Source organism: Daphnia magna, linkage group LG5 (assembly GCF_020631705.1).
Source record: "Daphnia magna isolate NIES linkage group LG5, ASM2063170v1.1, whole genome shotgun sequence".
NCBI classification, from domain to species: Eukaryota; Metazoa; Arthropoda; class Branchiopoda; order Diplostraca; family Daphniidae; genus Daphnia; species Daphnia magna.
In genome coordinates this window covers 7,652,541-7,669,254 of record NC_059186.1, presented here as the reverse complement: position 1 = coordinate 7,669,254, position 16,714 = coordinate 7,652,541, and the positions used below count along the sequence as shown (strand labels likewise).

General features: G+C 40.1%; 2 protein-coding genes across 2 annotated transcripts; one reads left to right on the top strand and one right to left on the bottom strand.

Annotated features, from left to right (window-relative positions):
* The first annotated feature begins 5,170 nt into the window (after positions 1-5,170).
* Positions 5,171-9,298, top strand: LOC116922779 (mucin-12). Its single transcript, XM_032929195.2, has 4 exons — positions 5,171-5,257; positions 5,434-5,509; positions 5,804-5,835; positions 5,978-9,298. Exons 2-4 carry the CDS (start codon positions 5,467-5,469, stop codon positions 9,047-9,049), a joined length of 3,147 nt encoding a protein of 1,048 aa, XP_032785086.2. The 5' UTR covers positions 5,171-5,257; positions 5,434-5,466; the 3' UTR covers positions 9,050-9,298.
* Positions 9,299-10,727: 1,429 nt separating this feature from the next.
* LOC116922768 (signaling mucin HKR1) lies at positions 10,728-16,567 on the bottom strand. Its single transcript, XM_032929172.2, has 4 exons — positions 16,432-16,567; positions 16,105-16,182; positions 15,985-16,016; positions 10,728-15,855 (listed from the first exon to the last, which is right to left on the bottom strand). The coding sequence occupies exons 2-4, from the start codon at positions 16,148-16,150 to the stop codon at positions 11,146-11,148; spliced, it is 4,788 nt and encodes a 1,595-aa protein (XP_032785063.2). The 5' UTR covers positions 16,151-16,182; positions 16,432-16,567; the 3' UTR covers positions 10,728-11,145.
* Positions 16,568-16,714: the final 147 nt, after the last annotated feature.

Genomic DNA, 16,714 nt, shown 5'->3' with positions numbered 1-16,714 from the left:
TCAGCAAATATTAGTTCACGTCCTACACGAATTTCGTAAGTGCAATGCAAAAAAACAAAGTATTTTTGTTCGATTACGTCAATGGAAATCCTTCGAGAATTTTGCCAGCTGATGGTGATAAGTCGGTAGCCAGTGGTACATAATGTTTTTCTGTTACAGTTGCAACATGTTTTATCAACCAATAGAAATTGATAGTTGACACGTAGACTGAAGGAACTGTAAAAACGTTAAGAGATCTAGGTTTCATTTTCCGAAGTTTCATTGAGTGTCCGATTCATTTGCAAAGCAAGCATCAATAGTAAATGATTATTTTTACACAGTAACATATGTTCTAACAAAAAAGATACAAATTATACACTTGCTGTATGTAGCTTTTAATTGCAATTGTTATATTGCAAGATAGACTCTGTAATTTAAATGAATCCAATTTTAAATCTTTACTTTTTTTGTGATCAATACGATATTTTTTCCCCACCCATTTCACCTTCCTATGTCGACGTCATTCAAATATTAGACTAAAACCAATTGATTCAGCGGTAAATTACTTTAATTGTTCACACGTACGAAGGTGTACTTCCTACGCTGTTAGGTATAGCATTCAGCGGTCTCTTAAGATGAATCACAGTTTTTTTGGTTTTTTTTAACAGATGCTCCGTCCTTGGGATATGTCCCCTTGTCTTTCATTCAGTTCAAAGGGACAGGTAGGGACGAGTCGGAAGATGTAACACAATTTGATCGCTTCCTAGCTCGTGTATTCCCAGGGGTCTCGTCTGGAACTCGTCTGTGATGTAACGCGCAACCCCCTTGTTTGCGGATCCTCACCGGAGAGAACAGCGATCCGTGCAAGACACAGAGCGTGGAACGTAAAGGGGAAACGGCCTATGTCTGATGTACACTGACACGCTCCTATTGGTCTGTCCAGGCGACATCTTCCTGTATATAAACATCCGTTCAGGTACCACAATTCATTCAGTTCCTTCTGTCTTACAGTCCAATTCACTTCGAATTCAAATCTCTCCAATAGTACCTCATTTTTCTCAGTATGTCGATCCCCGATTATTCAAGCGTCTGCTCAGGTAACTTGCTGGTTTTTCTCTTTATGATTTGTGCTGTTTTCTTGTTGGCCCCGCATCGTTAACCTATTATTTTCTCTTTCATATCTAGACAAAGAATATGAACATTCTTCAGACAGTGGCTACTCGGTGGAGTCTTTGCCATTTTCAACCGAGGAACCACTTTTCACTCAGTTCGTCAACGTCAGTGTTTATCTTCCATTGCTCAATGTGGAGCTTCTTCCAGTTCACCTCGTAACACAAGAATATCTGACAAATGACGTCCAGGGTGACACTATCCAGCACACTCCATTCCCACCTAACCGTCGCCTTATCAAATGGTCACTGCCTCCTCCATCTGTTGCGCTTGTACCTCTTCCTGGATGGAAACCAATGCCCTAGTAGGTTTTCTTTTCTTAGACATTTAGTTAAGCGACTATCTTCACTTGTTAAATTCTTATTTTCCATCTTAGTGGATTGGAAAGCTTCTGGCAGAGCGCCTTTCGCTGGTTCTTTCAACCTTTCTTGGCATCCCATGGACATCTCTGGACACTGGAGCCCACAGAACTTCCTCCGCTGTCTATCGAATGGCCCTGGCATTCTGTAACTTACTTCGCTAAAGTTCGCTTCCAGTGTCAGGTAAAATTTATTGTTCCGTCTTCTTTAACTGTTGCTATTTACGTCATGGTAATTTATTTTAAATAATTTGGTATATTAGTGCAAACGTGGTTGGACGTCAATGAAGGGACGAGTCGTTTTTTGGTTCCGTGTTCGACGGCAAGGTGAACACATCGTGTCCGAAGCTTTGTTCAAATTATTCGGTCAGCAGTGCAGTTTATGCTCCAACAGCGATTCAATCTATGAGGTAAGTCCTGCTTTTACTATAATAGTGAATAGTCATTAATACATTTCGTTTTCATTCAGTTTGAATTCCTGACTCCACTTTGGTATCCAGAGGAAATTGAAAATGCCATTAGCTTTCTCGCTAGGCAAGTGATAGTGTCTTACTACGGTGGAGCAGATTTACCAAAGCTCTCTCTTAGTGACCGCTTTTTCCGCAATTCCGGGACACCTTCGTCTATTCCTCACGATTCGACTCGCTGTCAGGCTTGCCAATATGGATATTGTACAACGACTAAATGTTTTGCTTGACTAAATGACACTGTGTTTTACCTATTGTACAAATAAAAATTTTTTAATCTTCTAATTTGGATTTGATTACTCCGGGATCAAGCAAACCCATTGCTAGTTTTCCCTACATTAAAATCTCCTAACGTTGGATACTACTTGCGGTGAAGGAATTCAGCAGTTGGATGCAATTAAGTTGGATAATGAGAGTCACCTGTTAGTTCTTTTTAAGTTTCATTCGCATGCATAGTATTCACATAATATACATGTATTATTCACTTAGTTTGGTAGGAAAACTGAGGGAAGTTGTTAACGTACATCGAAATGTTGACGTAGGTCTACTTTGTGCCAAGGCATCTACCGTAATTACGACTCACTCCTTGCCGAAAAACAGTTTGAAAAAAGATCATCAAAAGCAAGCAAATGTACTTTCCCAATTTCCATACATGTCCATGCATCCCTGAATTATTGTCAACTGCGTAATGGTTTCAGCCTTTCAGCGTTTGGCTGATGAATTTGAACGCTATCGCAGTATTGACTGTAGTCATGGAGTTATTCGAATTATGCTCACAACGGAGAATTTGAGGTTTGGTTGTCCCAAACTCTATAGTGAATTCAGCGAGTCTACTTTCACTGGGAAACCGCAAAAATTATCGACTTTCACGCTTGAAGGGACTCATAAAAGTGCTGGTCGCAATTGAAGCGCCATTACGAAATGTACCTTCCACTACATTCTAATCAAAATGGATCGGTTTCAGGATGCAACATATAAAAGCACGAAATCAATTCTTTGCGAAATAAACGTGTACCTCACGATTTTACTTGTATGTTTTTAATGTAAGATTTTCTCAATATTTAGCACGTTTACAGTAAGTCAAACGATATCCAACCATGGAGCTCACTATCACCTACGAGGGGTTGCATTCACTTAATCACTATTCCCTATAAGTCGTGATGCAACAATGGATGTTCTTAATCTGTATATAGTTGTGTAGTATTCTTCGGACAACTTGCGGTTTTAAATTAACACAATATTTCGCAAAAAAATAAAACCAAAATAAATAAATAATAACAATAATTGACTCGGTGCAATAAGAAAAATGGCCACCGGGAAGTCAATAACAATTTTCTTCAGATTATGGTGTTTAGCAATAAAATAAACGGACGCAGACGAATCTGAAATTGTCCCTTTTAAATTACTGTTGTTATCTTTTTCACTATATTTCTGATACCTTGTTGACTTCGAGTTTCTATATGTCTAAATACTAAGGGCTTTCAAAAATCACAAAATCAGCCGTAGAAATTGAGTTTTCAGATTACTATACAGACTAATGGTATTGGACGCTTTCTCGTCTGGACCGAATAATAACTGAAAGGAAATGAATTGACTTCCTCCAGTATTGTTATATCTAGTTTCCCTCTATTCTCTTGCTTATCGAATTAACCTATAAAAGTTGTTGAAGCCATCTCATTCTTTACGTGAAGTTCTTAAGTGTCAAGAAAACCTCTTCTCCGAACCAATCCGATTGAAGCCCTCTTCTACGGCAGAAGAGAAAGGACGCAAATTTCCCTTAAAACCTGGAAATTGCTTTAGCCGAGTATAGGCTAACCGTACAATATACGGCATCTATACATTGAAATAACATAAACTTTTACGTCCTATGAATGGCAATGAAGACACGTCAAGCTCAAATGAAAATTGATTGTGAATCGATAAAAAAAGGGAAAGGGGTTAAAACGGTGAAATCGGAACGAAAACAAAGGGGATAGGCCACCTTCTCCTATGTCTGAGTACTGACGTAACAGTATCAATCTTTTTTTAATATAAAAAAACAAAATGTAACCACTGCGTTGTAGTTAATGTTTTTAACATGGATGCAATATCGAACCAGACTAAAGTGGGCTTAACCCAAATTATGTTATAAAGGTCTGTGGTTGACTGAGGATGTTGACGAGAAAAAAAGAGAAAAGGTAAGCCTCTAGGCTTGATTACAACTGCAGGTAAGAAATTGCTCGATAGCGATCAATTCTTCAGGAAACACAGTGAAAACAACTCGGGTGTTGTAGATTTCGTATTTACTAAAAGCAGGAATTCGCTATACGTTTTCGTTGACGCAATATTTAATAAGCATTGAAACATAACAACCACAGATTAATATTCTAATGATCAAACAACGTCTAACCCAAATCGTTCATAAGACGCAGGCATTTTTACGCAATTGGGCCGTTAATTATTTTGCGCCTACAACTTGTGCCCTCAGGTAGAAAACGTAGAGAGTATCAATCTAATGGCGATTGGTTTATCACGTAGGCTACTTTTTCACTCTTGTGTGGTGGCTCGTTTGCATATATAGAAATGCACGCAAATTCACCGGGGAGATTAGACCTCATTTTGCCTTTAGGTTTTAGTTGTTGGGGCGTGATGGCATCGTATATGTAATACACTTCATTTGTGGCCTAGCTGAAATTTCCCGAACAAATTTGAATGGATTGCGGTGTCGGCTAATAATGATCGTGATTTACTTTCGTTATACATTCTTACATTTCCGCGCTAGCAAAAATGATAGGAGAACAGAACAATTTCGATCCTCGGCTTACCGAATCATTTTCAATCGAAAATGAAAACTAGATTCATATTTGAATTTTCTGGAATGGTTAATACACATCGATTACCAATCTTACATATAGTTTTTTGCATATAATTACAGAGTGGGCAAATTCAATCGACCCATCCTACAAATTGCAGGTATGTTTTTTTAAATCCGTCTACATTTTCCGGTGTTTTCCTTTCCCGTTGTTCGCTCAAGTTGAAAAAAAAAAGTGGAAGTGAAAGGAATTTCCTAGTTGCACAGAAAGAGTCAAAACACTTTTTCTATGGGCAGCTCCTAGGGGCAATACCAGGTACATTCGATAGCGTTGCATTTCGGGATGCATGCGATATCCAGCGAATCAGGAAACTTTCATTTCGCACTCGTATAAGAGTCACTCCAGTTGTTCGGTAGGAAGTCACACAGCTTTCAGAGCTCAAACGAAGAAGTGCAGTGTCTCAGCAATTGTTCAGTTCAGTGGAATATAAGGTAAGTTCTTCGTCTTTTTGAGTAAACGAACTTCCAAACATTTAACATTTATGGCGGCTGGTTTCCATGAAACAGCTAAATATTTGCTTGCTAATTTGATGTCTAGAATTTTTGGATTAAAAAATGATTTGCTATTTATTTGGTTGCCAAATATTGAATTATCTTTCTGTGTGCAGGTTTAACCAAAAATCTTCGGCTAACCAGAGAAAATGATCGTAGTGAAACCATTGATTTTCTCCGTTTTGCTCGTGGGTAAGATCCATATTACTATTAAGTGGGCAGCAACAAATATTACCATTGTGTTGCTCTGATATCATCTCATCAAAATATTTCTACCAACTATAAGTAATGGCCTTTCCCAAACAGAAAAACGATTGAGCCGTCCTGATATTTGGGAAAGCGTTTTCATTCAAGATATACGATTTTATGAACAAGATGTAACCTAATACTAGTCATTACGACAACAAACCAATAGAATGATTTTTATAAAAACAATTTTTGAGATTGGATCGCGTTACGGAATAACACAAAATTATTTAATTACAGGAATACTTGGAGTTGCAGAAGTGGCTTCAACCGTAAGTTAAAAATCAGTAATTATTACCATTACACCAGTGAAAGATCGAGAACCACTTTAATTAAAAGCCGATTATTAAATTACGCATGATGATCTCTATTCTGAAACGTCGTCGTTCTTATTCCAACTAATTTCTGTTGTAGAAAAGAGGAAAAGGTCGACGCTTCCAGCACAGGCCATTGGCTCCCGCCTATCAAAACAATCCTATCCCAGTTGCACAGCCACAAATTCCGTCTTATCGCAGTCTTCCAAGCGGTTATCCAACATCTCCAGCATTACAAAAGTCACCTGCTCGCCCTGTTGCGCCGAGGCCTGGACTAGTCGTGTTTGGTGTTGGACCAAACTCCCTTCAAATTCCGAATCACTACTCCAATTACGCTGGAGCGTCCCAACAAACTAAACCAATCGTTCCTGCGCCAGCACACGCTCCACCAACTGCAGCGGTGACCAGAACTCCAACTAGAAACCAGCCGGCCATACCCAATTATGCGCAACCAACCCAGAATCAACAAAATGTTGAACAGACGAGGTATAATTCCCAACCACTCCAACCGGCTTACCCTGCTCCGTCCTCACAGTATGGATACAAGATTCCAGAAGCCCAGCCAGAAAATTATCAACAACCCAGTGCGCAAGTGGTGGCTGTTCCAGCACCTGTCACTGTCCCCAAATTGCCCGAGAACATCCCCTTCTACGTTGCTCCGGCAAAGTCTACTGTTTACGGATCAGCCTACGTAGCCAATTCGGCAAGCTATCCCGCATCAGATTCTTACACAAGAGGACAAGCTTCAAAGCCAGTAGAATCCGTTCCGGCATCGTACCAATCACCAGCCCAGCAGCCCCAGAAAAATTACGGGACCACTGCAACGACTTCATATCATTCAAAACCTACCACAATCTATACCGAAACGAAAGCAGAGCAATCAACGGAGACTTATGGAAAGAAAACTACACAAGTAAAGGAAAATCAATTTTATCACTCAACCCCATCGCCCAAAGTTAAGTATTCTACGGATATTCCCTATTCCACTACTGAATCCAAACCAGCAAGTGAATCCTATGACAAAGTCTCTTACTCAGAAAAATCTAAGACCGACAAGAATCAGTACAAGAAACCAGTTTATCCAGCTCAAGAATCCTATAAGGAAACAGAGTCTCTGTCGTATGGCGAAAAGAAGAAAGAAGCCGAATCTTCAACTCTTTCCTATTCCAAAGTGGAAGCAAAACCGATGAGCCAACCTTCTAAGCCAAATGAGTACAAAGTATCAAAGCAGGAAGAAACTAAAGTAAAGGTGCCTGCCTACCCTACAGCCCAATCCCACAAAAAGGTAGAGTACCAGGAAGAGAAGAAGGAACAAGTATCAGTCTACGCTCCTAATCTCTCTCCCACTAAATCGGAAACCACAAGTGAGGATAAATCTTACCAGTCCCATACACAAACGGAGAAATCTTTTGCCAATAAAGAGAAGTCGCAGTCTTCGGTTTACACCACCTCGCAATCCTACAAGGAAGTGGATTCTCAGTCCTACGGAGAACAGAAGAAGAAAGTGGATGAGTCAAATCTTCCTTATTCTGCAGTGGAATCCAAACCTGTGATTGAATCTTCAAAGCAAAATGCATACCAACCGTCAACAGATGACAAGGTAAAAGTTCCTGCTTATTCTGCATCCCAGGACTACAAGGAAGTAGATTCATCAAAGGATGCCCACGATTACAAGAAGAAAAATTCGGCTGTTTACCAGCACAAACCTGTTAGCGACTCTTACGTGAAACATTCAGTTTCCTACGTAGAAGAAAGCCAGCCCAAAAAAACAGTTGTTTCTAATTCGCCATCATACAAGAAGGACGAACCTTTACCAAATGTTGAGTACAAACAGAAACATTATGAAGCGGAGCATGGTTCGTCAAAGGCTGCTTCTGTTCCAGCTTACGAAAAGTACCCCAGCACATCGGCAGTTACACAAGAGCCGTCAAAGTACCATGAGTCAAACTCGAAGACGTACGAATCAAAGTATCCATCTGTTTCTGCAACGACCAAAGCTCCAGTAAAAGAAGTTACCGCCTATTCCAAACCAAAATCTGATGATTCAAGCCGTTACAGTTTGCCAGTCTATTCAACAACGACTCTATCGCCGTCGTATCAGTATTCAACGAGCTACACGACCACCACTAAAGCCCCCGCAATTTCTTACGATGAGAAAACAAAGGCGTACTACACTACTACACCCAAATATCAAGAGTACTCCACGTCTGGGTCAGCAGTAACCCGAAACCCTCCAGCATACCAAAGTACAGTTCCGTACGAAAATATTCCAGTTGCAAAGACGCCTACCCAAAAAGAAGATTATAAAAACCAATACTCTACGAAGAAGGAAACAGACATAAAGGCTGGCGCACCTGCTGCAGTTGAAAAATCTTACGCAACTCCAACCATAACGGCAAATTACGATGTGAAGGCAAACGATCGAGTTTATGTCGTTGACAATCGAGATGAAATTGTAGAAACTTACCAGAAGAAAGAGCCTGTGCCATCCTATCAGTCTTACCCCAATCCATCCGTGGATGGAAAATTGTCATCCGTCAAACAAGTTGTGAATCAATACGGCCCAACCGATCGTGGCTATAACAGTGCCTCATCCGACACAGCCAACAAGTCCAGCTACGAAGGTCGACCTGCTTCTTCGTCCGTCGTTGATCTTTCGACATATAACCGTAAACCCAACCAAGATTCCCTTACCACCTCAGAAGAAGGTGCAAAGGACTCTGGGAGTTACGGCCATGATGACGTTGAGGGTGACTACTCTGCCATACCAGGAAAACCTGAAATTGATTATCCCATATTTTCAGAGCTACCGAATAACAAGTTTAACTGTTCCGAACAACGACTTCCTGGATATTATGCCGATACATCTGCCCGTTGTCAAGTTTTTCACATTTGTTTGGGTGATCGTCAATGGAGCTTCCTCTGCCCTAATGGAACGATCTTTAGCCAACAGCACTTTGTCTGCGTCTGGTGGTACGAATTCGACTGCTCGAAAGCACCGGCCCTTTATGAACTCAACGCAAAATTGTTTGTCATTCCTTCTACGCAACAAGCTCCCGATTATGTAGGCGATCAACGCACAAAGTCTCCAACCAGTGAAACTGAGGATGAAACAGGTAAACGGTACGATACATTCACTAACAAAAAGGAAACTACTTCGGGCGCTTACTAAGTTCACTGGCTATGTCAAAGCCAAGGAAATCGAAAAAGACAAAAGGGATTCTTCGGGTGGATGTTCACTTTTTCAGTGATGGAAGTGATACGCAGAAGTGATTTAGCAACGCAAAGGATGTTAATCATTTTGGAACGTTTTTGTCTTGAAATTATTTTTGTCTTATGTAAATCATTCAGCATACTATATAGATGTTACTACTCTGTACATTGTTTCAGATTTTAAATAAACAGTTTATTATACCTTTGACCGAAGATTAATTATTATTTTAACCGAAAGATATAAACCTCTTCTTTGATTATCCTAACTCCTTTGTAAATTATTATTTTTTTTTTTAGTTTAAAAATGTTTATCGTCAATTGAAATGGAAAATTTGAAAATAACTCAGCTTTAACATTTCTACATTATCAAAACGCGGTCGTCAAATCACACAACATTTAAATTCTGAAAATATTTTTCTCAATGTGGGAATCGATTATCGATTATACTTTTATGTTGTAAAAACTAGACAAGCATTTCCTAAGACGAGTCATACTTATTGAAACCTGTCAATAAGTCATGCGATAAAGGACATGTTGAAAATTATTATTTAAAAATTTCAGCGCTTAACGAATTAAAAAAAAGATAAAACGTAGAGATATCGATTTGGTAGAAAAAGTCTCGTAACGCAACCCGTTTTTGTATTATGTCGATGGTACTGTGTCAAAATGAAGAATTTCATGGTTCCCGTTAAAAATGAGTTTTACGTGAAGCAATTCTGACGTGCAAGACTAATAATGCTATAAACAGCAATCAAAAATTGAACTAACAACATTGAACCATAACTTGAAATCGAAAATTCCATCAAGCCGTTACAAAAGGGTGTGTCAAATATTATAAACTTCAGAATAAAATCCTTCATTTTGCAGAATATGAGAAAAAAAATCTCTTGTTCCAGAAAGCGTAACGGAATAAACAAAAAAATGCGTTTACATCTGCAACACCACAGGTGAATGAAACGCACGCTGCTTATTGGAGACCGAGACTTTCAAAATATGCATTGGAATCAGTTTTTAAAAGTGCAATTTATATTGGTGGGACTACACAGATACCTCCACAAGAACTTCTCGCAATTTGGAAAGTGGTTTTGAAAAACACTAGAGCACATTGGACAATGTTTTGAACCAACAGAATTCGACCGCAAACCGGAGTAAAAAGCAGTAACTTGCGTTTATGTACGCGTACGTTTCGTTTGTTATTTATGTATATGCTACGTAATTTTTTGCTTTATTTATTACATTGAAACCTTGCTAATGGCTTCTAAGATCTTCTTAGAAGTGGCAAAATATATATTGACCGCTGGTAGAAGAGAGTCGTGAACCAAAACGGTTCCGGCACCTTTGTACTTTGCCGACAGAATTTGGCAATACAAACATTTCCGCTGGACTGCGATGATTTTGCATGTGGAATGTGGATGGAATCCAAAAATTTATTTCACCAGATAAGGGACTAATAACCATAATCAAAGAGGGGGGGGAACATATAAATAGTAAATAGCTACCTACAAACAACGTTCGTTGTTTACGACCAAAGGTCCCTTGGAAAGATAAAAACAACGGGACAAATTTTTTAACAATTTTCAGCTCTTTGTCCCTTGATCCACTTTTATCGGAAAAATTGGTAAAGTATTTACTCCATGTTAAGATGGAAAATGTTTATTTGAAATCTGAAGCAATTTACACATGGATAACATTTACATATAGAATGATGGAACACGTATGCAAGAAAAAAACTCGATCGATAAAAAAACCAAAAAAAAAACTCTTCAGATTCTTGCTTTGTTAAGCCGTCTTTAGTCTACACCAACAACAGATTTGATTGACATTAGACAGACAAAGTGATCGAATAAAAATCTATATTTTCAGCGGTTGAACTTATCTCACCTATAGTTGTTCCAGTTGGAAAATGGTTCATTTTCGCGCGAGGAGGCTTTGTTATGTTTAAGAAAAATAAGTGGCTCACTAACGATCTTTTAGCTTAATCTGTACCTAATAAAAGAATTCTCTTTGTTGTTTTTCAGGCTTTTTGCACCTCACGCCTGCTATATCCTGGAGAGCTTAGTAAGAGCCCGAAATTGTTTCGTTTTTGTTAGTGAGTGCATCGTACCGTTTACCAGTTTCTTCCGAAGTTTCACTGGCAAAAGGTTTTTCGCGTTGCTCACCTTTGTAATCAGGAGTTCGTTCCGTCGAAGGAATGATAAACAAGTTTGCGTTGAGTTCATAAAGGGCCGTTGCTTTCGAGCAGTCGAATTCGTACCACCAGACGCAGACAAAGTGCCGTTGGCTAAAGATCGTTCCATTAGGGCAGAGGAAGCTCCATTGACGATCACCCAAACAAATGTGAAAAACTTGACAACGGGCAGATGTATCGGCATAATATCCAGGAAGTCGTTGTTCGGAACAGTTAAACTTGTTATTCGGTAGCTCTGAAAATATGGGATAATCAATTTCAGGTTTTCCTGGTATGGCAGAGTAGTCACCCTCAATGCCATCATGGCCGTAACTGCCAGAGTCCTTTGCACCTTCTACTGAGGTGGTAAGGGAATCTTGGTTGGGTTTACGGTTATATGTCGAAAGATCAACGCCGGACGAAGAAGCAGGTCGACCTTCGTAGCTGGACTTGTTGGCTGTGTCGGATGACGCGCTGTTATAGCCACGATCGGTTGAGCCGTATTGATTCACAACTTGTTTGACAGATGACAATTTTCCATCCACGGATGGATTGGGGTAAGACTGATAGGATGACACAGGCTCTTTCTTCTGGTAAGTTTCTACAATTTCATCTCGATTGTCAACGACATAAACTCGATCGTTTGCCTTCACATCGTAATTTGCCGTTGTGGTTGGAGTTGCGTAAGATTTTTCAACTGCAGGAGGTGCGCCAGCCTTTATGTCTGTATCCTTCTTCGTAGAGTATTGGTTTTTATTATCTTCTTTTTGGGTAGGCGTCTTTGCAACTGGAATATTTTCGTACGCAACTGTACTTTGGTATGCTGGAGGGTTTCGGGTTACTGCTGACCCAGACGTGGAGTACTCTTGATATTTGGGTGTAGTAGTGTAGTACGCCTTTGTTTTCTCATCGTAAGAAATTGCGGGGGCTTTAGTGGTGGTTGTGTAGCTCGTTGAATATTGATACGATGGCGATAGAGTCGTTGTTGAATAGACTGGCAAACTGTAACGGCTTGAATCATCAGATTTTGGTTTGGAATAGGCGTTAACTTCTTTCACTGGAGCTTTGGTCGTTGGAGAAACAGATGGATACTTTGATTCGTACGTCTTCGAGTTTGACTCATGGTACTTTGGCGACTCTTGTGTAACTGCCGATGTGCTGGGGTACTTTTCGTAAGCTGGAACAGGATCAGCCTTTGACGAACCATGCTCCGCTTCATAATGTTTCTGTTTGTACTCAAAATTTGGTGAAGGTTCGTCCTTCTTGTATGATGGTGAATTAGAAACAACTGTTTTTTTGGGCTGGCTTTCTTCTACGTTGGAAACTGAATGTTTCACGTAAGAGTCGCTAATAGGGGTGTGTTCGTAAACGGCAGAGTCTGGCTTCTTGTAATGCTGAATATCTTTTGGTGACTCTACTTCCTTGTAGGTTTGGGATGCAGAATAAGCAGGAACCTTTACGTTGTCCTCGATCAAAATTATGGGGACTTTCCTGGTAGTTGTGGATTCCGTAGAATATTGGTACGACGGAAGAGATGTTGTTGTGGAATAGACTGGCAAACTGTAACGATTGGATTCATCTGACGTTGGTTTTGAATAGATGTTAATTTCTTTCACTGGAGTCTTCGTGGCTGGAGAAACAGACAGATACTTTGATTCGTAAGTCTTCGAGTTTGACTCATGGTACTTTGATTGCTCTTGTGTAACTATCAAAGTACTGGGGTACTTTTCGTTCGTCAGAACATCAGCTGCTTTTGATGGAACATGCTCTGCTTCATAATGTTTCTGTTTGTACTCAGAATTTTGTAAAGATTCGTCTTTCTTGTAAGATGACGAAGTAGAAACAACTGTTTTTTGGGGCTGACTTTCCTCGACGTAGGAAGCTGAATGTTTCACGTAAGAGTCGCTAACAGGTTTGTGCTGGTAAACAGCAGAATCTTGCTTCTTGTAATGCTGGATATCTTTTGGTGACTCTACTTCCTTGCAGGTTTGGGATGCAGAATAAGCAGAAACCTTTACGTTGTCCTCGATCGGAATTATGGGCACTTTCCTGGTAGTTGTGGATTCCGTAGAATATTGGTACGACGGAAGAGATGTCGTTGTGGAATAGACTGGCAAACTGTAACGATTGGATTCATCTGACGTTGGTTTTGAATAGATGTTAATTTCTTTCACTGGAGACTTCGGGGCTGGAGAAACAGACTTTGATTCGTAAGTCTTCGAGTTTGACTCATGGTACTTTGATTGCTCTTGTGTAACTAGCAAAGTGCTGGGATACTTTTCGTTCGTTGGAACATCATCTGCTTTTGATGGAACATTCTTTGCTTCATAATGTTTCTGTTTGTACTCAGAATTTGGTAGAGATTCGTCTTTCTTGTAAGATGACGAAGTAGAAACAACTGTTTTTTGGGGCTGAATTTCCTCGACATAGGAAGTTGAATGTTTCACGTAAGAGTCACTAACAGGTGTATGTTTGTAAACGGCAGATTCTTGCTTCTTGTAATCGTGGACATCTTTTGGTGCCTCTACTTCTTTGTTCGTTTTGGATGGAAAATATGAAGGGACCTTCACTTTGTCTTCGATCGGAATTACGGGGACTTTCGTGGTAAGTTTGTAGCCCGTAGAATATTGATACGACGGTGACGATGTCGATGTCGAATAGACTAGCAAACTGTCAATGTTTGATTTGTCTGATAGTTGTTTGGAATATGCATTTTCTTCTTTTACTGGGGCTTGATAAACAGAAGTATACTTTGATTCGTATGACTTCGAGTTTGATTCGTGATCCTTCGATTGCTCTTGCCTAACTGCCGAATTGCTGGAGTACGTTTCGTAGGATGAAACCGATGCTGGTTTTGATGGAATTTGTTCTGCTTCATAATGTTTCTTTTCGTCCTCAGCCTTTGGTAGGGATTCGACTGTCTTGTAAGAGGGTGTAGGAACAACTGGTTTCTTGGGCTGGTTTTCTTCCTCGTACGAATCTGAGTTTTTCACATAAGATCCGCTAACGGATATTGGTTGGTAAACTGTAGCTTCTTGCTTCTTGTAATCGTAGACATCCTTTGATGAATCTACTTCCTTGTAGTCCTGGGATGCAGAATAAGTAGGAACCTGAACCTTGTCTTCTGGTGCCGGTTGATAGTCATTTTTCTTGGAAGATTCAATCACAGGTTTGGATGCCACTGCGGAATAAGAAAGACTTGACTCATCCACTTTCTTCTTCTGTTCGCCGTAGGACTGAGAATCCACTTCCTTGTAGGATGGCGAGGTGGTGTAAACTGAAGACTGCGACTTCTCTTTATTGGCAAAAGATTTCTCCGTTTGTGTATGGGACTGGTAAGATTTATCCTCGCTTGTGGATTCCGATTTAGTTGGAGGGAGATTCGTAGCGTAGACTGATACTTGTTCCTTCTTCTCTTCCTGGTACTCTACCTTTTTGTGGGATTGGACTGAAGGGTAGGCAGGCACCTTTACTTTAGTTTCTTCCTGCGATGATTCTTTGTTCTCATTCAGCTTAGAAGGTTGACTCATCGGTTTTGCTTCGACTTTGGAATAAGAAAGAGTTGAAGATTCGGTTTCTTTCTTCTTTTCGCCATACGACAGAGACTCTGTTTCCTTATAGGATTGTGGGGTTGGATAAACTGGTTTCTTGTCCTGATGTTTAGCGGCATTAGATTTCTCGTTGGAATCACTTGTTGGCTTTGATTCAATAGTGGAATAGGGAACATCCGTAGAATACTTAATTTGGTGGTGTGAGAGAGGCGAATAAGAAGATTGACTTTCCTTTATTTTGGGGGCTTCAATTCCATAATTCCCAATTGATTGCTCTGATTTCTTTCCAATATAGATTGCGGTAGGCTTTGAAGTGTATGATACCGTTGGCGTAGTTCCGTAATTTTCCTGGGGCTGTTGGACCGGTGATTGGTACGGTGCCGGAACGGATCCTACCGGCTTAGAAGCTTCTCCTCTTGTGTAAGAATCTGATGCGGGATAGCTTGCCGAATTAGCTACGTAGGCTGATCCGTAAACAGTAGACTTTGCCGGAGCAACGTAGGTTGGGATGTTCACTTGTTGCTTGGTGACGGGGATTGGTGCTGGAACAGCTCCCACTTGCGCACTGGGTTTTTGATAACTTTCTGGCTGGACTACTGGAAACCTGTTTCCATATTGTGGGGATTGAACAGGGTAAGTTGGTTGAATTGGTTGGGGATGGTATCTGGTCTGTTCAACGTTTTGTTGATTGTGGACCGGTTGCGCATAATTGGATACGGCCGGCTGATTTCTAGGTGGAGTTCTGGTCACCGCTGCAGTTGGTGGAGCGTAGGCTGGCGCAGGAATAACGATTGGTTTAGTTTGTTGGGGGGCTCCAGCGTAATTGGTATAGTGATTGGGGATTTGAAGAGAGTTTGGTCCAACACCAAACACGACTATTCCAGGCCTCGGCGCAACAGGACGAGCAGGTGGCTGTCGTAATGCCGGAGGTGTCGGATAACCGCTAGGAAGAGTGTGGTAAGACGGAATACGTGACTGGGAAAATGGGACATTGTGGTAGGCAGGAGCGAAAGGTCTTTGCTGTAAACGGCGACCTTTTCCTTTCTTCTAAATATCAGTTGAAGAAAAGAGTGATGAAATATCGTAACAAAAAGCAATCATTGCATTATTCGTTGACTTTTGAATGAAATTCATTCTGAATTTTTAAAAAAGTACAGTTCTTGATTATTAACTTACGGTTGAAACAACTTCTGCGACTCCAAGTAGTCCTGCAATATAAATTTTCTTTGTCATCGTGTCCATTCAAGAATTAAAAATAGAATATCAATTAACACGATTTCAAATCAAAGCGCTTACCCACGAGTAGGATGGAGAAAATCAAAGATCTTTTGGCTATGATCATTTTTGATTTCTTTAAACCGAAGAAAATGATATCTGTGAAAGAATGTAATATACGAAAGAAATAATTACTAAAGAAATAAATCTGAACAAGGCAAATGTTTGGCAATGAGGAATCGTCACTAGAAAGACATGTAGACATCATTCATGCTCAACTAATTCTGTTAATGTTATTAGGGTGATTGCAGTAAATGTAAACTGTTTATCAAAAGGTTTTTCATAGTCTACAACAGTTTAACGTAGAACTAGGAGGAATATCATTTTTGAAATGATCACAAAACTTACTTAATCCTTTATTCACACAGGTATTGCTGTTACACTACACTTCTTTCAATCAGCTCTGGAACTGATGTGACTCCATATCGACAGTCTAACTGATTCTTATACTTGTTCAAAATGAAAGTTGTGCATTTGCTGGACATTGGCGATGGGGCAGGGCTGTTGATTTTTCGTTTATGCCCCTTAGCATTCCGCCCTTAGAAAGATATTGAACTTTCTTCGTACAGTGCGGTGGGTGCCAATGAATGTGAATTTACATAAAAATCCCTCCACCTTTTCGAAAAATGTG